The 21,372-nt window shown below is 62.7% G+C and overlaps 1 protein-coding gene across 2 annotated transcripts; it reads left to right on the top strand.

Annotated features, from left to right (window-relative positions):
- The first annotated feature begins 1,476 nt into the window (after positions 1–1,476).
- ASAP3 (ArfGAP with SH3 domain, ankyrin repeat and PH domain 3) lies at positions 1,477–20,513 on the top strand. Of its 2 annotated transcripts, none has more exons than XM_075047627.1 (26): positions 1,477–1,771; positions 5,778–5,850; positions 6,295–6,440; positions 8,242–8,316; positions 8,636–8,685; positions 8,928–9,054; positions 11,303–11,388; positions 12,190–12,265; positions 12,392–12,478; positions 12,796–12,905; positions 13,820–13,889; positions 14,404–14,491; positions 14,877–14,925; positions 15,033–15,220; positions 15,340–15,473; positions 15,911–16,005; positions 16,317–16,497; positions 16,767–16,852; positions 16,977–17,092; positions 17,187–17,254; positions 17,358–17,465; positions 17,600–17,843; positions 17,942–18,230; positions 18,712–18,856; positions 19,036–19,158; positions 19,449–20,513. In XM_075047627.1, exons 1-26 carry the CDS (start codon positions 1,646–1,648, stop codon positions 19,521–19,523), a joined length of 3,015 nt encoding a protein of 1,004 aa, XP_074903728.1. In that variant the 5' UTR covers positions 1,477–1,645; the 3' UTR covers positions 19,524–20,513. The 2 variants fall into 2 exon arrangements, with proteins under 2 accessions (XP_074903728.1, XP_074903727.1); XM_075047626.1 differs by having other exon boundaries at positions 16,767–16,864.
- The last annotated feature ends 859 nt before the right edge of the window (positions 20,514–21,372 follow it).

The following is a 21,372-nucleotide window of genomic DNA, read 5'->3' as shown; positions in this document are numbered from 1 at the left end:
TCGGCCCTGCCCGGGGGGGCTGCAGGGTTTTTGGGGGGGGTGGGATTCAAGCCCGGTCCACGTTGCTGTAAGCTAGAAGCTGGCCCTATGGCTGCTCTGCTGAGGCCAGTGTCCCCCCCCCCCGTGTCCCCCAAAGGAGGCTCTGGGGGTGCCTGTCTGCAGGGGGGGTCTTACCCATTGGGAACCCCCAAGCTCCTCCTGTTCCCTCCTGCCTGGGCTGCAGCCTCTTAATCCTGTGTCTGCCAGAGCCCTGCCGAGGGACGTGTCCCGGGACCTCGGTGGGTGCTGCTGCTTCCCCCCCCCAGAAAAATTGGGGTGGGCAGACTGCACCCCAAGGCCAAACCGTGGGCACCTCTGCTTGCCGGTGCCTGAAGGGTCGAATCTTTCAAGTGTAACCGTTCACCCTACGGCCTGCAATGGCTCTTCCCCTGTCCCTGTCCCCCCCAGCGCCCCAGTAACACGGGATTAGAGCAGGGCTTGGACCCCCTCTGCCTCGTTAGGCACAAACCTGAGTTTTACCGAACCCCACTCGAGGCTCAGCGAAGAGGACGAGGGTCTGTCATCCCCTTATCTACCCTGGGTGAGGGGTGCTTGGAGTGGGGGGCAGGAGCGAGGGACATGGGGGGGGGGTCTGCAAAGCAACCTTGCACCCATGTCATCCTCTCACATGGCAAACCAGTCCGGCTGAGGCTTTTTGTCCCCTTCTTCCCAGTTTGCCACCATCCCCATCCCCACAGAGGGATGCGCTCGGTGCGCGCTCAGCCTCAGCGCCTGCCTGCGGGGTGTCCGGGCTCCCCCATCCTCCGGGAAAAGCAAATAACCAGGGAACGGGACACCAAAATCCAGCTCCTCGGATCTGCGAAGGCCAGGACGAGGCAAGGGGCCTGGTGGCTCCAGGGGTCTCCGGTGGGACAACGAGCCCCCCGTGAAAAGCCGAGGGCTCCGGGAATCGCTCCCTGCCCAAAGAGGGATCACCTCTTCTGGGTCCCAGGAAGGGCTGGGTGGGGACAACCTCCAGTTACACCAGTGCTTTGGGGGGAACTGGGTTTAATCCCAAGCCACCCCCTGCGCTACTTGCGTGCCCAAACTGGGCTGCGGGTGAGACCTCGCTCCCCTGCTCCTCTCCGTCTTCCCACCCGTGCCGGCGTGGAGCGGCGCTGCTCTTTCACCCGGTACATTGTCACCCACCTCCGGGGGCTGTCCCCCCGGGCGAGGGGGGTGCTGGGGGGGTGTCGGGGTGATGCTGGGGGGTGGGTGGGGGTCACATCCAGCCTAGACCCCCGGGGTTTTCCCTTCCTCTCCCCGCCCGCACCCCGGGACCCTGCACGGTTCCCGGGGTGGGGGTCCTGGGGGTGTGTGTGTGTGTGTGTTTTTTTTTGGGGGGGGGGGGTTGTGCGCGCACACCGGGTCTCTTCGCCTTTAACGGGCGGGCGGGCGGGGCCGCCCACGTGATCGGCGGCGGCGGGGAGGGGGGGGGGGAGGGAGAACCTCCCCGGTCCGGCGCGGAGCTCCCGGTGCTGGGCATGGGGCGCTGAGCCCGGCCTCTCCGGCACCCCGGGGCGCTCCGCAGGGGAGCTCCCGGTGCCCCCCCCCGCCCCTCCCCTGCCGGTAACACCCCCCCCCCCCCCTCGGTGCCGCCCGCACCATGCCCGAGCAGCTCAGCGTGGCCGAATTCCTGGCCGTGACCGGCGAGGACCTCAGCTCCCCGGCCGCCGCCGCTTTCGCCTCCAAGATGCAGAAGTGCCGGGGGGCGGTGGGGGCTCTGGAGGAGGTGAGTGGGGCTGGGGGGGGGACACGCGATCCCCGCCTGGGAACACCCCCCCCCGCGCTGGGGCTGGGCTGGCACCCATAGGTGCTGGTCCGGCACCCGGTGCTCATCCCCGGGGGGGCACATCACTCCCTTGGGCTTGTAGTTTTTGGGGTTCTCCCCCCCCCCCCCGCCCCGGTTCACCCCCGGGAGGAGGCTGGCACGGCCTGGTTTGCGCTGGCAGTCACCCTAAGTGGGTGTTTTGGGACCCCCGGGCCAGGGTGGCCGTTTGCATCCTCCGAGCAGCCCCAGCGTACGCTTTTTTTTGGGGCCAAGGCCTGCAGAAATGGGTAAAACTCTCCTTTAAAGTTTCTTTGAAAGGTTTTTGCCTCCAGGTCCAGGTGCCCCCCCAGGCAGAGCATCAGCCCCACAGCTCCGGCCGCTAGCGAATTCCTACGCTTGGAGCCAGCCCTGATGTGATGTGGTGTCCCGAGCCGGGGGGGGTCCCACTGTGATTAAAGCCAGGGGAGTATTTTTAGCCCCCCCCCCCCCCCCAAAATCCCCAGCAGCGTTTGCGGGAAGGACGAAGGTGGCGGGGTGCCTTCGTCCCCCTCCTCCCGCCTGGAATAAAGGCGGTTTCCAGCTGGTCCCGTGGCTTTTGCCAACTCCTCTTAGCGAAGGAATGGCTTTGAAGGAGAGCCAGGGCTGGCGGGGAGCGCGGGGGCCCCAGGTGCCGGAGCTGCCGGGATCCCCGGGGGCAGCGGGATGGGCGTCCCCAAGCTGGAAATCTGGGGACGCACCGTTGGAGCATCCCGATCCCCACCAGCACGTGCTGGCCGCTGCCGTGGATCTTCCTCTCAGCTGGGAAGGGGGAGGCAGCTCCAGCCAGGAGGAAGCAGCAGGAATTTCGTTTGGCTGCTCGGGAGAGGCTGCGGTTAAGGGGGACGGGGATGGGGGGAGAGACGTGCCCCCAGAATGGTGGAGTTTGCTTAGTAAAGCTCCATTGAGCATGGCTGACAGCTGGGAGTCATCGCTGCCGTTGTGCAGGACATGGGGGGCATGGGGCTGAGCCCCCCCATCCCACCGGAGGCAGCGGGGAACTCTTGTGGGGGCCGAACCGCTGCCAGGCCTTCCGCATCCCCATGCTCCAGTGTGAGGGGAAAAGGGAAATCCACCCAAAAAAGCCCGAGCCCCCTGCTGCCCTGTGAGCCCTGATGGGGCGATAGCATCAGGCGAGGGAAATAAACAGTGGCACTTTTGGGGAGGGCTGGGGAGCAGGACAGGCTCTCTGCAACCAAACCGAGCCTTGGTCTTCCCCATCACCGCTCCAGATCCCGGGTGATGGCTTGGTGGGTGAGAGGGAGCGAGGGTCCCTGGTCTTGCTCCAGTGGCTGCTGGGTGGGAAGGGGTGACCACGTCCTGCCAGGTCCCCAAGACGGCACTGCCACCTTTGAGGCATGACTGCATGCACCCATGTCAGAGCTGGGCCCAAATCCGAGTGACAGGAGTGACATCAGTGAGCAGGGCAAGGGCCAGAAGCTGGTGCTCGCCATCAAGGAAACATACTGGTGTTGGCTGGAGCTGCTCAGTGCCTCAGGTTCCCTCCTGGGATTAAAGAGGGGTCTCCCCTCCCAGGGGGCTCGTGTGACGTCGGAGTCCTTGGGGCTGCTGCAGAGGCAGCACCCGAGGTCTCTGGAGTGGGCTGGGAGGGTCGGATCCAGCCCTTGGTGGTTGGGGCTGGGTGCCGTGTACATGTCACGTGGGACTGGGCACCTCCAGGCTGGGGCAGGGTGACATGGTAGAGGCTGCCGGCGTGTTCAGTGGCAGAGCTGGCAGCCGGGCTCCCAGCTCACCCCGTCACCGTGTAAATAATACCACGTCCCTGCCACGCGCTGCCCTTTGCACCCAGGGCAGTGCCGCATCCTGCTCCTGGCCGGGCAGCGCTGCCACCGCTCCGGCCCCTGGCACCCGCGGCGGCTCCTTCACCAGGCGGCACGAGCCGGCGGCGGGGGGGGGAGGCAGAAGAATGGCCCCCATTGAGCACCCTGCCGGGGCCGGGTGGGGGGTGGCAGTGGCTGCTCGGGGTCCCCAGGCTGCGAGCCCGGGTGGCTGTGGTGCAGGTGCAGATCTGTCCTTCCCTCCCTCCATCCCCACGGGGAATCCCTCCTGCTCCCATCCCTGCTGTGCCGATGTCCTCAGCTTCCCCCCGACCGGGAGCCCTCGTCCCCAAGATGGGCCAGGGGGTGACGGGTGCTGTGGGGGGCTCCAGACGTCGCTGCCTCCCGCTCCGGAGGGCTGTCCCCATGCAGCCAAGGCCCATGTCCCTGGCAGCCAGCCTGGTACATCGGGGATATCGGTGATGCCTGCAGCTGGGGCAGCCCTGTGCAGTGATTTCCTCTGCATTTGACACCCTGGTGCTTGGCTCTGCCTGCCCTATCCCTGCCGGTTAGCTCGTGGACCCCTTCCTGAAAGCCCCCGTGACTGTCCCCAGATTGTCCCCGATCCCTGCGTTCAGCCTCCTGTGGCTGTGAGCTGTCACCGGGGTGGGCTGCCCCATCCCGGGTACTCGGAGCAGCTTCTTCCCCCGCTTGCATGGTGATGCATCCAGAGCATCTCATGCTGCCTCAGTTTCCCCTTCCTGAGGCTATGCCAGGTTTGCAAGCCTGGAGAGTCCAGTTGTCCAGCCTTGGCATCCTCCTCTGGGGCACGGGATGCTTCTGCCCCAGCCTGCGGCTCCAGAGAGCCTGGAGCACCCAGATTTGATGCAGAGAGGGGGGCATGGGGGCCTTCGGGGCACCCCAACATCCTCCTTGTTGTAAGTGCATTGCAAGACCCCTCTGGGCAGGGGGTTTGGCTCCCACCTCCACCCTGGTCCCCTCCCAGCCGGCTCATCCCAGCCAAAGCTCATCCGCAGCATCCCTTCCAAGGAGGAGGGCCTTGAAGAGCAGCACCGAAGCCAGGCTGACCCCGCTGTCAGGAAATCGACCTTGACATCAGCCCGAAAACCTTCGGCAAGAGCTCGAGCGAGAGAGCCAGCCTCTTTATTGTAATTCCTCCGCGGTTTCATCCCTCGCCCTTCTTGCCGTTCACGCCCTCTAAATATTTCCAGCCTGTTATCATGCCTCTGGTACCTGCAGCCAAGCCGCCCTTAACCCTTTCCTGATGGCTGGGGCCGGCGTGTGTTCGGCTACGATGCTCTGCGGGCAGGTTGGCGTTGGGGTTGAGTTTGCCCTGGTGCTCGGTGGGGGCAAATGGGGGCTGCCTGGGTAGGGAGGGATGGAGCGAGGATGGGGGGGGGATCAGGCTGGGGATGGGGAATTCTCCGGCAGAGCGCAGGATGCGGCTGGTGGAGGCTGCGGGGAGGTTCACGGTGCTGGGGGCCACGGCCAAGACCCTGCATGAGCTGGGGGGGTTGTGGAAAGCCGCATCCCCGGTTGTGGGATTTATGTGATTTAGGTCCCTGTCGGGCATTGGAGGGAGGTGGGTCCCGGTTTTGGCTCTGCCATGGACCCCTTTGGGGGGCTGGGCGCCCTTGAAGGTCTCTCCCACCGTGCCTGGCCCCGAGCCGTGGGGACGCGTGCTGGGCTGGCGGGGATGGGTTGGTGTGTTTGTGCTACATGACGCTTCATCCCCTCCTTGGTTGAAACAGCCCCTGCGGGAGCCAGAGAGGCATTTTCCGTGGTTGCTGGAAACTGCTGGGATCCAAAGAGATGCTGGGCATGCTGGCTGAGCCTCTCATCTCCTGCTACCGTCTTGCTCGAACCCAGCCTCTCTGGGGGCAGCCAAAGCCCTGCCTGGCAGCCAAAGCCTCGGGGACCACAGGCCTGGCAGGGGACCGACTGGACGCTGAGGCTCTGGTGTCCCCGGGATGCCTCCAGCTCCTCTCCCAGCCCTGGGAGCTTGGCCACTGCCCCGCACATCTGCATGGCAGAGCAGCCGCCTTTCCAAGGGCCAGCTGGGCTGGGGGGAGCGGCGGCCGTGCTTGGCAGGGCTAACGAGCTCCGTTTGTTTTCTTTCTTCGCTTTCGCAGAGCCTGGATGGGGACCAAGCCATACTCCAGAGGATCAGGAAATATGTGAAAGCCATTCACATCTCCGGGCTCAGTGAGTTGTGCTTCGAGAGCTGATGGGCATCCCCGGGCCACCGGCCTGGCAGGATCTGTGACGGTCCCATCCTCCACCAATGCTGGTCACGTCTGTCCGTGGCGTGATGCAGCTGGACGGTGGGGTGGCCATGGGTGCTGGCCAGCGAGGGGGATGTGGGTGCTGGCCAGTCTGGGGGTATGTGGGTGCTTGCAGCCAGCCAGCCTGGCAACGTAATAGGGTGCCAAAAACTGTCTTAAAAAGATGCAAGAAGAGAATTTGAGAACCTTGGGGAGGTTGTTTAGGACACACCACTGCTGTCCTGCAGCAGGATCAGCCCAGCTTTGCTCTGGAGGGCTGGGGAGATGGGTGATGGGTGCTGGTGGGACCTCATGATGTGACCAGCTCCAGGGATGGGGTGCTGCAGGGTCACCCCATGTCCCTCACCGGTGTCTCCCTGTGCAGCCCACGTGGAGAACGAGGAGCAGTACAGCGAAGCCCTGGAGAACTTTGGCAACAACCACCTCTCCCAGAACAACCACGAGCTGTCCACCGGCTTCCTCAACCTGGCCGTCTTCACCCGCGAGGTCACCGCGCTCTTCAAGAACCTGGTGAGCTGCCCCGCATCCTCCCGGCACACTGCTGAGATCGGGGGAGGCTTTCACCACCCGGTGGGGTTCATGGTGTCTCCAGTGCAACCTCAGGCTGTTCTCTGCATCCGGCTATTGCCAAGCCGGGGAAAATCTCCAGGATCCATCTGGATTTGGAAAAACCACTCAGTGCAGCCCCCCTCCTCCCAGTTTAGCCACCCTCCGCTGCGGGCAGCAATCCCCAGCTCCCACCCCAGGCTCAGGGACATGCTCCCGGTGCTCCAGGACCATCTGATAGCCCCATTGCTGGATTTACAGCCCATTGCCAGGTCTGCTGGGGACGCCGATGCTGGGATTCGATGGGCGGTTGGGGCTGCTATTTTCTTTTTTTCCTTTTCTTTCTTTCTTTCTTTCTTTTTCTGTTTTTTTCTCACATCAATTGCATCTCTGATCTCGCTTGCCAAGAAGTAAATCAAAGCCACGCTGAGCTGCGCACTGGGGCCTTGGGGAGCCGTGGCCGCGCGGGAAGCAGGCAGGCAGAGGCGGCTGCAAGCCGAGCCGGCAGCGCCTTCCCAACTACGGGAATGGCTCTGGTGGAGAAGTCAGTTCCTGGAGGAAGCTTCATCTGTGCATGCCCAGCGGCGAAGCCCTGGGGGGGTCCCATGCTGCTGGCCTCCTCTTTGGTCCCTTTTGAATCCCCCCTCTAAGGGGTGTTTTTGGCCGCTGGCTCTGCTTAAGGAGGAGATTTATTTCTGCTGCCCTTCCCCCAGCAAGAATTTCAGATTTCGGCGTCTTCCTCTCCCAGTTACCCCAGTCTGGGCCTCCCCGCTCCTCCCCTTCCCCATCCCAGCTGTCCCAGCCCAGCCAGACCCCCGCGCTCTGGGGGGGGGCTCTGCGGGAACCGTCCTGGTGGAGGAGTGGGACCGGTTCCCGGGCAAGGGCAGCGCTGGCCCCCCACCTCCTGCCCCACGTGCTGCTGGCGTGGGAACAGCCACTGCCGTGTTCCCCCTGGATTATGTGCTGGAACCCTTGACCAGATCCAAAAAGCCAGGTTTGCCCTCCCAGAGTCCCCCCAGAGCTCTCGGAATCAAGGTGCCCCATCTCCCTGGAGCTCTCAGAAGCGGGGTGTCCTGTCCCCCCTTGTTCAGGGCTGGTCCCGTGCCCTGGATTTGGGTTTCTCCCCCTATGCTGCAGGGGACAAAACACCTTGGGAGCCTTTAAAAGAAATCTGGGTGCAGCCGGGAGGTCGCGCATGGGTGCTGGAGTTGCTCTCATAGCACTAAAACGGGGTGCTGCCCTGTGGGGTGCATAGAGGGACGCCAGGACTGGAGCGGGCTCCTGTGTCCCCACTGCAGACCCCAGCATGGTGCTGGTGGGGACGGCGGTGGCTGCATTGCTGTCCCTAAACCCCAGGAAAGGGGGACATTTTGGGAAGCCCTTTTGACATGGGGGGGGTGCTCTTTACATCATGAGGCCATGGGGGGGCTGGTAGCATCGCTGGGTGCTGTGCCACGGGGGGGACGGGGACAGGGCCGGGGTGGCGATGGGGAGGAACAGCTTTGGTTTTGGCAGCCGCGGTGCTGATGTGGTTTGTGGGAAGGGCCCTGCGTCAGACATCTTGCAGCCAGCTCCGACAAGCCCCAGCCTGCCCGGTGCCTGGATCTGGCCCCGCTTTCAGCCTCTTTAACCCTTCACGGGGCAGCGACGGAGCCGGGGGGTGGGGGGGGCACCCCCAACGCTGGGAAGAACCTGGGGCTCTGGCTCCTCGACCTACCCTGAGGCGGGGACATCCACGGGGTAACCCCATCTCTACCTTTTGCAGGTGCAGAACCTGAATAACATCGTCTCCTTCCCCCTGGACAGCCTGTTGAAGGGGCAACTGAAGGACGGCCGCCTGGTGAGTCCCCTCCAGCACTGTCCCCGAGGCTCTGAGGCTGCAGGTCACCCATTTGGGGACATATTGCAGCAAGACCCCTGGTAGGGGCTCAGCTTGTGCCCATGGCCAGGAGAAGGAAGAAGCGAATCCCTGGGGCTGGAGGGCAGCAGCGAGGGCTGGAAGGGACTGGAGTAGGGCGTGAAGACCCGGTGGGGACGTCCCTTGTCCCTGTGGGGCAGGGTGAAGCAGTGCAAAGCCCTCGGCCATGGGATGCTGCTTTCAGTGCCAGCAGGTCTTTTGCCTTCCCTGACGGCTGCCATCCCCTCTCCTTTTGCTGCAGGACTCCAAGAAGCAGATCGAAAAGGCCTGGAAGGATTACGAGACCAAAGTGTAAGGAACCCGCTGCCTCTGGCAAAATCCGCCTAATCCTGCTCCGCACAAAGATGTTTTGTCCCGGGGCTGCAGCCGGGCACCGATTGATGCCAGTTTGCCATTGGGAGGGCTCCAGTCTAGCCTTTCCCAGCTAGAGGGGCTGGAGATATTTCTCCTGATCCCATCCCCACCATAGCCCCCCGCATGGGACACCCATCGGGGCAAGGCTGTCCCCAACCTGCCGACGTCCTGTCCCGCAGGGGGAAGATGGAGAAGGAGAAGGAGCGAGCCCGCTTGGCAGGGGTCATCCAGGCTGAGCCGTCCACAGCGGAGGTGGCCGAGGACATGCAGAAGGAGCGGCGGCTCTTCCAGCTTCACATGTGTGAGGTAGGGGCTGTGCCGGGGGGGACAGGGACTGTTTGGCCCCCGGGGGGACATAGGGGACCGCTCTGCTCAAATGTGCATGGGGACGTCAGAGCCTGTTCCCGTCCCCACCATTAAAGCAGCCCCATGTGGGTGCTGTGTGGGACCCTTGGCTGTCCCCATCCCATCATGTCCCTGCATGGTCCTGGCTCAGGGATCCCCACCCCATCCCCAACTTGGGGTCCCCATGGGATGTGGCTGTGAATGGCACCCACGGGTCACCCTGCAGCAAAGCGCCTGGGGGTTCCACCCGTGTCCTCCCCGCTCCTATCCCTCATCTGGAAAGCCAGAGGCTGGTGTTTGGGGTGAAAAGTGAGCCTTTTGGATAACATCCCTGAGGTTGGCTTTGCTGTTGTGCCCTATTCTCAAAACTGCTCTTGGTTTTGGTTGGGGGGGCTCATGAGCAGCCCCAGATCCCTGATGGTCCTGGGGGTCCGCTCTTAGGAGGTGAGATGTGAATAGGTGAAGGATGGAGACCTGATGTTAGAACCCCCCCAGCAAAGAGGGGACCCAGGTGTCCTGGCTCCAGACACCCCAGCAGCCCCATAAACCTCTTGAGAGTGACACAGAGCAGGGACCAAGTCCCCAGTGGGTTGTCCCAGGGGTCTCCAACGTCCCCAAGGGCCAGACAACAGCGTCGGAGCCTGGTGCAGCCCTGTGTGTGTCTGTCCCCCCCCGGCAAAGGGCAGGGGGTGCGGGAAGGAGGCTGTGCCTGTCGCAGTGGGACTGGGGCTGGGCATGGGGCCGGGGAGCTGGGACCCGGCCAGATGAGTCACTCCCTTGAATAGCACCACTGTGAAATAAATAACAGCACATGGAAACGCGGGAGCTGCAGCCCGGCCGGGGAGGGGCCGCTGCCGGCAACCCTGCGAAGAGCGGCTGCGTGTGAGCGGGCACACGTGCACGCGTGTGTGCGCTGGCGTGCACGAGAGCTGCTGCTTTCCTGGGGAGCCTGCCTGGAAATGGGGGGGCAGCTCTTCTAGGGGACTGGCCGGGGCTAGGGCGGCCGTGTTGCATGTAGGTTTATAGGCGGATGGTATTTGCTGCTTCCTGGGGTGGGGGCACGATCCGATTTCACCCCAGGGGTGACGTGTGGGGTGGTTGCATCTCCCCTTCGTGGGCCATCTCACACCCCCAGGGACCGTGGGGTGGATGGGTGCGGCTGGGTCCAGACCCAGGCGGTACTGGGAGCATCCCTTTGCTCATGGGTCTCAGACAGTGCTGGCCGGGACCCTCTGTGCCACCGTCACCCCAGGATGTGGGTGGCAGGGCAGGGAAGTCCCATGGGAGCTGGGCACACGTGGTCTTTTTCAGCTGGGACTTTGTTTAGGGGGTGCAGTCGGCGCCAGGCACCCCAGGGCTCTGGGTTGGATGCTGCGTTAGCTTTGCGTCTCCAGCTTGCACGGAATGATTTAACAACCCTTCCCAGTCCAGGTGACACCTTGCTGGGCAGGGGTGCCCAGGGCACCGGGAGGCTCCATCCCGGGGGCTCTATCCTGCCACGGTGCTTCCCCACCATGGAAAGCCCCCGGAGCTCAGGGCTGCCTTCCCCTCCCCTCGCCTCTCGCTCGAAACCATCTTCCAGCAGCTGCGCTGGCCTGGAGAGGAGCTCGCAGGGGGAAATCTCTTCCCCCCCCTTACTTTGCTCGGGGTGAGCAAGGCTCTGGGTCTTTTCTTTTCTGCTAGCAGCTGATGGATGGGTTTGATGCATAAAGCTGAAATTCCCCATCCCGCGGGACACATCCGCGAGGACTGCAGACCTCCGGGGCTGATGTGCCGCAGGCGCTTGTTGCTTGAAATCTGATTTTTTGGGAGCAAAGGGGTCATGTCTTAAAAAACATTTGGGCTATTTCTTTTTTTTTGTTTTTTTTCTTTGTGAGCTGCCTTGAGTTTTGGTTATTTATTAACTCCAGAAGTAATGAGCAGCAGGAGAAGCATGCTCGGCTGGAAACCCCGGGGGCCTGCTTTGGTCCTTGAACTTTTCAGGGCTTGGAGGACTTCCAGAGCCAGGTTTTCTGAGGGTGGTCCCCAGCGAGCTGCCTTCAAATCCAACGTCGTGACTCGACTTCTTGAAACCCAGCCAGCATTTTAACCCTCCTCCCTTGCGCTGAGAAGGGAGGCAAGGGCTGGGCAGGCTCTTGCTCTTTCCTCTGGGATATTTCCAGCCAGTCCTCATCTCCATCACCTAACTGTGTGTCTTCTCCTCCTCCAGTACCTGCTGAAAGCCAGCGAGTCTCAGATGAAGCAGGGACCAGATTTCCTGCAGAGCCTCATCAAGTTTTTCCACGCTCAGCACAAGTAGGTGCTGCCCAGGTCAAGGTGGTTTGTCCCCAGGGTCGGTCGTCACCCCTGGGAGGTCCCACGAGGGTCTGGGGGCATCTTCTCCCATCCCAGCTCCATAAATCTGTTGGTGAAGATGCTGGGCAGAGCCTGTTGCTCTTCGGTTGCATCTGAGGAGTTGAAACGTGCTTTGTTGGCCTGAGGAGCTGTAAACGTGTCCGTGGGGGCTGGGGAAAGGGGGTTGGCTCAGTATATATCCGATGATTTGGTTTCTGGGTAGATTTCCAGGGATGAGTTCAGCCGAGCGGCTCCACTGTTAGCCATGGGGCTCGTAGCGAGGGTGTTTGGAGCAAGGATTAACATCCTCTTGCCTTTCCCATTGCAATATGAGGCTGGAGTAGCAGCGTGTGGGTGTCATGTCATCATCTCCAGCTCTCGAGTGAGGAAACTGAGGCAGGGAGGGGACAGTCGTGTTGGCTAAGAGCGTGCCCTTGACTGGGGATGTGACCCAGAGACCCCAGGATCTGGCCTCCGGCAGGGCTGGTCCCCAGCAAAATGAGATTGGACTGAACCAGAGGCCAATCCTGTATCCCAAACACCCCAAATATTTGGGGTATCTGGACACCTTGGGCTGGGCTTGGCCTTTGGTGGGGTCTCTCCAGGTCCCAGTAGCAGGGGAACCACAAAGCAGGAGCAGTTTCCCAGGGGGGTTGCTATGGTCTCCTGCCATGTTTTCTCTAAAAAATCTTTTTTTTTTTTTTTTTTTTTTCCCCTCTATCCTCCCCATCTGCATCTTAATCATGTTAAATAAATGCCCAGTTTCTTCCAAGATGGCTGGAAGGCTGCCCAGAACCTCTACCCCTTCATTGAGAAGCTCGCTGTGTCTCTCCACGCGGTAAGTCCCCCAGCCTGCCATCCAACACCACTCGGACGTGCCCCCCGAGATGCCACCCACCCTGTGCCAGCCCCTGAGAACGCCTGCATTCAGCGCAGCAGTGAGGGCAGCTGCCTCCCTTTCCAGCTCCACCAAGCACAAGAAGAGGAGGTGAAGCAGCTCACGCAGACCCGTGATTCCCTCCGCAGCATCCTGCAGCTGGAGAACAAGGAGGTGAAACCTCGGGATGGGCAGAGGAGAGTTGGGAAGGAGGGTCGGAAGGGTGCTGGGTTCTAAGGAGGGGTGAGTGCCCCGGGGTTAACTTGAGGATGGGGAGCAGCAGGGAAAGGGGAGCTGGGGACCAGAGGGGACATCCATGGGAGCAGAGCAGGAGACCTGGGAGATGCTCGGAGGCTGGGAGGGGACGGGGGGGTCTCTGGCATTCTGCTGCGCGCTGCATCCACATAAGGATGAGGTCACTTGGTGGCAGCAACCACTTCTGTGCCTCTCACTTTGCTTTTTAAATGCTTTTTTTCCCCCGATGAGCTCAGGAAAACCTGAGCAGGAAGAACTCTGGCAGCGGCTACAGCATCCACCAGCACCAGGGGAACAAGCAGTATGGGACGGAGAAGTCGGGATTTCTATACAAGAAGAGCGATGGGTGAGGATGAGTATTATTTGCCCAGAGAACTCCTGGCTCCATCCCGGTGTTGCTGTGGGCTGGGAGAATGTTGTGCTTGTGGGAGGCCCCAGGGCTGGGACATCCAGAGGCAGAAGTGTTTGTGTGAGGTTTTTGGTCACTGTTAGACAGGTCTACAGGTGTAATTGGTCCCATCTGGTCTTAAGCATCTATCAGTGCTTGGAGAATGGGATTTTTCCCCAGGCTGGAGGAGACCCGAGAGTTGGTGGTTAGGGGTTGGTGGGTCTCCAACTGCAGCTGCGGAAGGAGGAGGTTTGGAGGTGGTACAGGGGACCTTCTCCCACGATGGTTTGGTGTCATCAGCCCATTTCTTATGTGAAGGCCCCCAGTAGGCTCTGATGCCCGGGGTGCTTCTCCCGCGATGCTCTTCTGGGTGACTGGCTGGGCACAGTGGTTGGTGCTGTGTGGGTGTAGTGTCCTTGGATGTGGGTCTCCAGGAACAACCGCCCAGTGCCAAGTTCCCTGTGGAGAGCTGTGAGCTGTGTGGCTGATGGGAGAGGAAGAAAGTCCTTGTTTCTTGGGTGTAGAAGAAGAAAGGATCCTGGTGGGATCATCTAGGGTGAAAAATAAAATCCTCAGAGCTGCAAAGAGGCGGTCTTCACCTTCTCAATGGACCTCTGGGTGATGGGCACCAGGTTTTGAGTGGGTGTTTATGTGTTTTGCTGAACTGGGGCTACCAGATCTGTGATGCTGTTGGCCAGCACGGCCCATGGCCAGCCCACTCAGTGGGACATTTTGTGCTCTGTGAGTTGCAAGAAGCTCAACCCTACGTCCAGAAAGCCATCAGGCCTCTGCCGAGGGCTTCTGTGGGTGCTTTGGGAGGCAGATGGATGTGGGCGATCAAGGATGTGCAATGCGTCCTCACTCCTCCTCAGGATCCGCAAAGTATGGCAGAAGAGGAAGTGTGGCGTGAAGTACGGCTGTCTGACCATCTCCCACAGCACGGTGAGGAGCAGCGGGGGGCTGCAGCCCTGACCCTTGAAGACACTCTTTGAGCGTTGGCGTCCACTAAGAATTCAGGTTTAGTTTTGCCCAAACTGGTCGCCAATTTGCCTGGCTTAAAATTTCGTACGAGCTGGGGCTCGACATACTAAATGGGGTCCCCCATGTTTGATAGGTGTCACTGGGAGGGGATGGTGGGTTTGACTGGAGCAGCGAGATGAGCGTTGAGGTTCCAGACAAGACCAAAGGGGCTGGAGAGGGTTGGGCGGAGTGTGCTGCCCCCTGGCGGTGGAGGCTGCGAACTGCAGCGGGGACAGAAGATGCGACTCCGGGATGTCCCCGAGCCCCGTTCTCCTGCAAAAGGTCCCAGAGGGTCCCACTCGCTTGCTTATCCCAAAAGGGACCATCTGGGAATGGTGGTTGTCCCACCGGCGTTGCCATCGGAGGTACGTGCTTGGTGATGCACGTCCTGACCTTTCCCAGTCCTTTAACCTTCCTCCATCCTCACGCCCTGCAGATAAACCGTCCCCCCGTCAAGCTGAACCTCCTCACCTGCCAAGTGCGGCCCCACACCGAGGAGAAGAAATGCTTCGACCTGGTGACGCGTGAGTGCCCGGAGCGGGATGCCGTGGCTGGGGTGGGTGTGTTTGACCCGGAGGCGGCCGAGCTGCGGATGGGAACTCCCTTTCTGGAGAAGAACATCCCGAGTGGGTTTTCCCACTCCACAGCACCTGGGCACCCTTTGCCCTTCTAATCTGGCTCTGGGCATCTCCCCAGCTGCCTTTACAGAGGAAGGACCGACCTCTCTAAGGAGATCTAGCAAGCTCAAGACAAAAAGAGGTTGTGACAGGGCTCGGGTGATGGAAGAGTGATGTGCAATGATTTAATTTTAAAGCAGCCCCTTTGGAGTAGTTTCAGCTCCTTCCTGCTGTCCTGGGCATCCCCAAATCCTCCCTCCTCACCTTCTCCCCCCTCTCCCCATCCCTGCAGACAACAGGACGTATCACTTCCAAGCGGAGGACGAGCAGGAGTGTGTTGTGTAAGTGCCGCAGCCCATCCCCACTCCTTGCGGTGCCGGATCCTGCTCTGCTTTCCCCGTCCTCCTCCTCCTCCTTCCTCCTGACGGGGCTCCCCCCCCCTGCCCAGGTGGGTCTCGGTGCTGCAGAACAGCAAGGATGAAGCCCTGAGCAACGCCTTCAAGGGGGAGCCCAACGGCGGTGGGGCGGCAGCGGGCGGCGGGGCGGACGGCGGCGTGCAGGAGCTCACCAAGCTGGTCATCAGCGAGGTGAAGAACATGCCGGGAAACAAGCAGTGTTGTGACTGCGGGGCCCCGGGTAGGTCGGGGCTTGGCGTGTCCCCCTCCCCGGGTGCGGGTCGGGGACCTGGGAGGGGGGATTGCGGCATCCTGCGGGGCTGGGTGGTGATGCTGAGCCCCGCGCTGCTCCCCCGGCAGACCCCACTTGGCTCTCCACCAACTTGGGCATCCTGACGTGCATCGAGTGCTCCGGCATCCATCGGGAGCTGGGCGTGCATTACTCCCGCATCCAGTCCCTCACCCTGGATGTCCTCAGCACCTCCGAGCTGCTGGTAAGCCGCTTCCCGAGCCCGGAGATCCTGTGGCCACTGGGAATCACCCTCTGCGGCTCCCAAACCTCCTGGGACCAGAGTTCATCCCTCCTTCTTCATCCCATCTGTGCCCACTTTGCTCCAGGGCTCACAAACTTGCCTCAGTTTCCCCAGTGGCAGTTTGCAGCCCCCAGTGCTGTGGTCTGGGCAAGTGGGGGGGGGCTCTGCAAAGCCACTTGCTAAGGGGGGGATGCTGGCAGCCCCCCAGGATTTGCTCCCCTTTAAAACAGACTTCCCCTGCCATGAAAGAGCATCATCCCCGGGGGAGATGCTGCTCTGGGAAGGTCCTGGGTGGATCCAGTGGATTCGTTCCCTCTGCCTCTGGGATGGGGATCTGGCTGGGGCAGGGCGAGCGCGGCCAAGAGGGCTCGTCTCCCCCCGTCCCTCTCTCGCTGCAGCTGGCTGTCAGCGTCGGGAACACCCGCTTTAACGAGATCATGGAGGCCACGCTGCCCACGCAGGACTGTCCCAAGCCCTCAGCCAGCAGCGATATGTGAGTCGGCCACTGGTCAGCGGTCTCGGGGTGGGCTAGGAGGAGGAGGAGCGCACGGTGCGTGGTCTGTCCTTGTCCTCATGCCGCTGCCCATCGGCTCTGAGAGCCTGGGGATTGAGGCGGGGGTTGATCCTGGTGTCATCGCCTGGATTTTGGTGGGGATCTACGCCTTTTTTTGAGGTCTCCCCCTGATCCCAAGGCTTCAGGAGGAGGCAGGAGCCCAGGGTTCCTCTAGCTGTGGTGGAGACTGGGCAGGGGGGGGTCTGATCTCTGTGCCCATCCTAGCCGATGCCAAGCCACCCATCCCGCAGGGCTGCCCGCAAGGAGTACATCGTGGCCAAATACATGGAGCGACGCTACGTGCAGAAAAGCAGCCGTGACGACCCCCACCGGGTGTGGGAAGCCATTCGTGCCCGCGACCTCCTGGCCCTGCTCCAGGCCTTCGCCGAGGGGCACGATCTGGCCAAGCCCCTGGCCAGCCCCGAGGGCCAGGTGAGCCCTGCGCCGCCGCGGCCACCCCGCTCCCTCTGCCTGGCAGCGTAAATGGATTTTCCCCCTCTGGGTGCCAGTGCTCAGGGTTTTCCTGGCCTTTGGGTGGAAATGTGCCCTTGGGAAGATGAGCATCCTCAGGTCCAGCTCTCTCCTCCCCTCCATCCTGGGGGAGATGAAGCATCCTCAGGTCCAGCTCTCTTCTCCCCTCCATCTCGTGGGAGATGAGCATCCTCAGGTTCAGCTCTCCTCTCCCTTCCATCTCGTGGCAGGACCCGGGCGAGCTGGCGCTGCACATGGCCGTGCGCCACGCCGACAGATCGTCCCTTCCTCTGGTGGACTTCATCATCCAGAACGGGTGCGTCCCCAGGTGCTCACCACGTCCCCTGCCTGCTTCCCCATGGAAGGACCGTATATGAGTGTGGGGGACTGATGCTTGTGTGCTCTTGAGCCTTGAATTTCTTGCCGGTGGCCCTGCGCAGGGGGACGCTGGACCGGGTGACACAGGACGGGAACACGGCTTTGCACTACGGCGCGCTCTACAACCAGCCCAACTGCCTCAAGCTGCTCCTGAAGGGCAAAGCTGCCTTCACTATGGGTACGGGGTTGGGATGGGGGGGTTTGGGGCTCTCTGGTGGGAGCAGGGCGCCGAGGCTGTAACCTGGATCCGGCTCCTTTCGTCCCTCGGGCAGTGAACGCGGCAGGCGAGACGGCTTTGGACGTGGCGAGGAGGCTCAAGCACACCGAGTGTGAAGAGCTGGTAGGTGGGGTGGGGGAGATCCTTGGGCTCGCACGGAGGTGGGGGGGCTCCCAGGACCTGTCCCCCCTGTGCTGAGTCCTCTCTGACCTGCCTTATCCCACAGCTGGAGCAGGCACAGGCAGGGAAGCTCTCCCTGCAGATCCACGTCGACTACGACTGGGAGCCCCCCCAGGAGTTCCCCTACGACAGCGAGGACGAGCTGGAGGAGAAGGTACCCGCCGGATGATGGGGGGACGGGACGGGACACCCCACGTCCCCAGTGAGGGGGCTGGGGGGGTCGGATGCAGACCCTGGGGGGGGTCTGGTGGCAGCAGGGCAGCCCTGGAGCCGGGTGTCTGCCCCCAGGTGAGCCCCCTCCAGCGCTCCTTCAAGGGCACATCGCCGCTGGCCGCCAGCCCCCCGCCCGCCTGCCCCCAGACCCGCTGGAGCTGCATGGGGATGGACATCACCAACAAGACCTACGAGAGCATCCTGGTACCCTCGCGCCCCATGCCCCGCCGGGCCCACAGCGAGGAGATCCCCCCGCCGCTGCCCCTCAAAAACCCCACGCGGGGCGGCTCCCGCCCCAAACCCAACCACAGTCCCACCGGTGAGTTGGGGTGTAGAGGGGGTCACCCATGGTGGGGCTGTCTGTCCCTTCACCCAGACATCAGGTTTATTGTCCCCATCATGTGTCCCCCCCTCCAGAACGCCCTGAGCTTCCCCGGCAGGCGTCGGAGCCGCACTTCCCCGGGCTGGCGGAGGCTCCGGCATTGCGCAGCCTCCCCTCTGCCAGCAGCGCCGGTGCCCTGGATGGCATCGCCGGACCCCCAGCCCCCAGCACCCGCAGCCCCACCGAGAGCCGGCGAGCAGCGTACTGGGAGACCCGCTCAGAGACAGACAGCAGTGGCACCCGGCGGGGGCCAGAGCTGAGCCCCCAGCCCGGGCAGCCCCCGCCGGGTGGCATGGCCCCCGACATCCCCCCTGTCAAGTTCAGGTAGGGACAACCCTCCCCATCTTGGGGTGCACTGGGTGTTGGGGGGGTCATGGTGCTGGCAGGTGGGCTTCAACTCCTGCCAGCCCCCAGCCCGGGCATGGGGAAGGGCAAATTGTGCCTGGGGGGTGTGGAGCAAAGGGGTCCCCCACCCTGAGCTGGAGTCCCCAGGGGAGTTGATGCTGGCCCTGGGATGCAGGAGGGGACAAGGGCAGCCGTGGGGGTGCTGGATTGTCCCCGGAGAAGGTGCTGCAGGGGGTGATACCAAGACCCCCTACAAGTTATCAAATAGTTTTTTTTCTCTTTTTGGAAGTTGTGGTGGGATGGGCTGGTTTGAGGGAGGATGAGTGCTGGGGCCCTTCTCCATCAGTGTTCGGGGAGCCGTGGGTGGGAGCCTGGTCCCTTGGGGGACCTCGCAGGAAGGGGGACAGGGGAGAAGGCACCAGCAGAGAGGGGGTGACACTGTCCTCGCTGTCCCTGGCAGCTCGGAGAGCACCCGCTCGTACCGACGCATCAGCGGCATGGTGGGCAAAGCGGGGTCGGCCATGTCCCCCCAAAGCCCCAGTGGCCCCGAGGACCCTGCTCAGGGCAAGGTGCCCCCCGTGCCCATGCCCAGGAGATTTGTTCCGGTAGGTGGCATGACTCAGGGGGGTCTCAGAGGGGCTGCGATGGGGGGGTCACCCTTTGCATCCCCAAGCATTCCAGCTCCCCTTATCCTGGGGTAGCAGATGGAGGGATTGGGGATGTCACATCCCTGCACCCACCTTGGGGGGGGGGGTCTGTCACCCCCTCACCCACCCGTTTGCAGGCCAAGGGGAGGCAGAAGCGGGTGAAGGCGGTGGCTGACTGCAAGGGGGATAAAGCACGGGAGCTGACCTTCTCCAAGGGAGAGGTGATCGTGGTGACGCGGGAGGAGGACGAGCAGAGCTGGGTGAGTGTCAGTGGGGCATGGATGGATGCTGGGGTCCCAACCCTGGTCCCTTTCCCCCCGCCCTCCACCTAGTTCTCTTCTGGAGGAGGCTGGATATTAACGGGGGGCATGGACAGGTGCCCCCTACCCCATCTCTGCATGGAGGAGGGCTGGTGGGGGCTCTCACTGACATGTCACCACGGCTGTGCCTCTCTAAATCCCCCTGGGAATTGGGATATCAGCCCCAAAGCTTCTCCCCTGCCCGAAATGGGACTCCCACCCCCCTGACCCCCTCTCTCTGCACCCCCCAGGTTGGCTTCATCGAGGGCGACGGCTCCCGCACGGGAGTCTTCCCAGCCAGCTTTGTCCACCTCTTGCAAGACTGACTGGGTGGCAGTGGTCCCTTTTATCCCTGTCCCCTCGGCCAGGACCCGAGGCAGCTCCCTGTCACCCGGCGAGGACTTGGGTGCAGCCCCAGCCCCGGGGGCTCGGCAGAGCCGGGCCACGAGGGACGTGTGCCCAGGACCTTGGTGTGGGACCATCCAGCCCGGCTGGACACTGCCTTCCAAGGGGGCTCAGAGACCCTCCATTGGGAAGACCACCCACGGACGGCGGCTGCAGGGAGCTGAAGGGCTGCTGCCTGTCCTGCGGGTAGGGCAGAGAACAGACACACTCACTGCACTAGTGGGCTGAGGTTTCTGTGCTGGCCCCTGGTGTCCCCTGCTCCCGCGTCCCTCCCGTGGGCTCTGCCCATCTCTTTGGCTTTCTTCTCCGCTGTCTGCAAGGACTTGGAGATGGGGGATCTGCCCTCGGGACCCCCCCCACCTCCTCTGCCAGGGAGCCATTGGACCCCCCCCTCCCCAGCCTGGGGGGAGTGGGGCTGGGCAGTGGCCGTGTACCCCCCTGTCCCCCTTCTCTACCCCAACTGTGAAGCCTTTGGGATGGGCAGGGGAGGGGAAAGGGCTTTTATTGACCTCTCCTGGGGAGGCTGGATGGTCTCTGGCCCCCCCAGGCTCTGGGAGCTGCCCGGGCTGCTGGGGCTTGGGGATGCTTCAAAGCTTCCCCAAAAACTGGTAGCGAAATGCCGTTCCCTGATTTTGGGGGTGGGGGGGGTTCAGGTGGCACCAGAGAGCCCCTGCCCCATGGCCCTTGCCTGGGGTGGGTGCTGGATCACTGCCCCGGCCCTGGGGGTCTCTCAAGGGGATTTTGCAGCTTTTTCTGGGACCAATGTCCCCCTGTGCCGGTGTCCCTTGGGAGCCACCTGCCTCCATCCCCCCCACCCCAAGTTACCCTCTCCTCCTTCTCGTTTTGTGCATCAAATGTTTCATCTCAAAAAATAGTCATTTTTTTAATGTTTTCTGTCTCTGGTTTCTAATAAAGCCATCGTTTTTGTAAGCGCCTGGGTGCATCTGGGGGGGGGACAGCGCCTGCCCTGGGGCTGCCAGTCCCTATCCCGGGTGATGCCGGTGATGTGGCCCCGGAGGCTTTCGGGCACTGGGGTCTCTGTGACCTGCCGGTGCCCACTGGGGATGTGACCCTGTGCTTTGGGGGTATCGTGCACGGGGAGTGCTGTCTTGGGGGGGGACTGGGTGGGTGCACAAGGTTGGGTTTTGGGCAGCCAGGCTGCCATCGAGCCCTGGTTTTCCTGTGCTGCCCAGCATTGCATTCACCCCTCCCGTGCCATGTGGGGCCAGGCTGGGGCACGGGCATCCTCCCTGCGCGCCGGGATGGAGCCAGCCCAGCCCAGAGCGGGGTGCTCACCCTATGGCCACCCCTGTAGGGTGGTGGAGCAGGGACAAGCGAGGGTGGCACACTTGCCATCACCCACCCAGCCCAACCGCCTGAGCCTGGGGACAGCATCGCCACCGTGGTACCCACCGCTGCTACCCCTTCGGCCAGTGCTTGGGGGGCTCCCGGTCCCCCCGGTGGGCTGGCACGCTGTGTACCTGGTGCTCCTGGGGGGGCAAATGCTGGCGCAGCCTTAGCACCTGCCAGGCTTAAAAGGCTGCGGGAGGCGTTGGGGTGTCGTTTGTTATCGCGGCTTGTTCCCCCCGGGAACTCGCTGCTGCAGGACACCGGGTTTGGCAAGAGCAACCCCCTTGGGCGTGCAGAACTTGCGCCGCGTCGCACCCGCGCCCGTCGGGAATCCCTGGCTGAGCCATCCCGGCGGCAAAGCCACGTCTCGAGCCCTCTCCTTGCCAACACCGGGCTCCAGCCCTGACGCAAGCGGCTCCT

Source organism: Buteo buteo, chromosome 16 (assembly GCF_964188355.1).
Source record: "Buteo buteo chromosome 16, bButBut1.hap1.1, whole genome shotgun sequence".
NCBI lineage: Eukaryota > Metazoa > Chordata > Aves > Accipitriformes > Accipitridae > Buteo > Buteo buteo.
The sequence above is the reverse complement of the archived record's forward strand: the minus strand, read 5'-3'. Positions and strand labels throughout refer to the sequence as shown.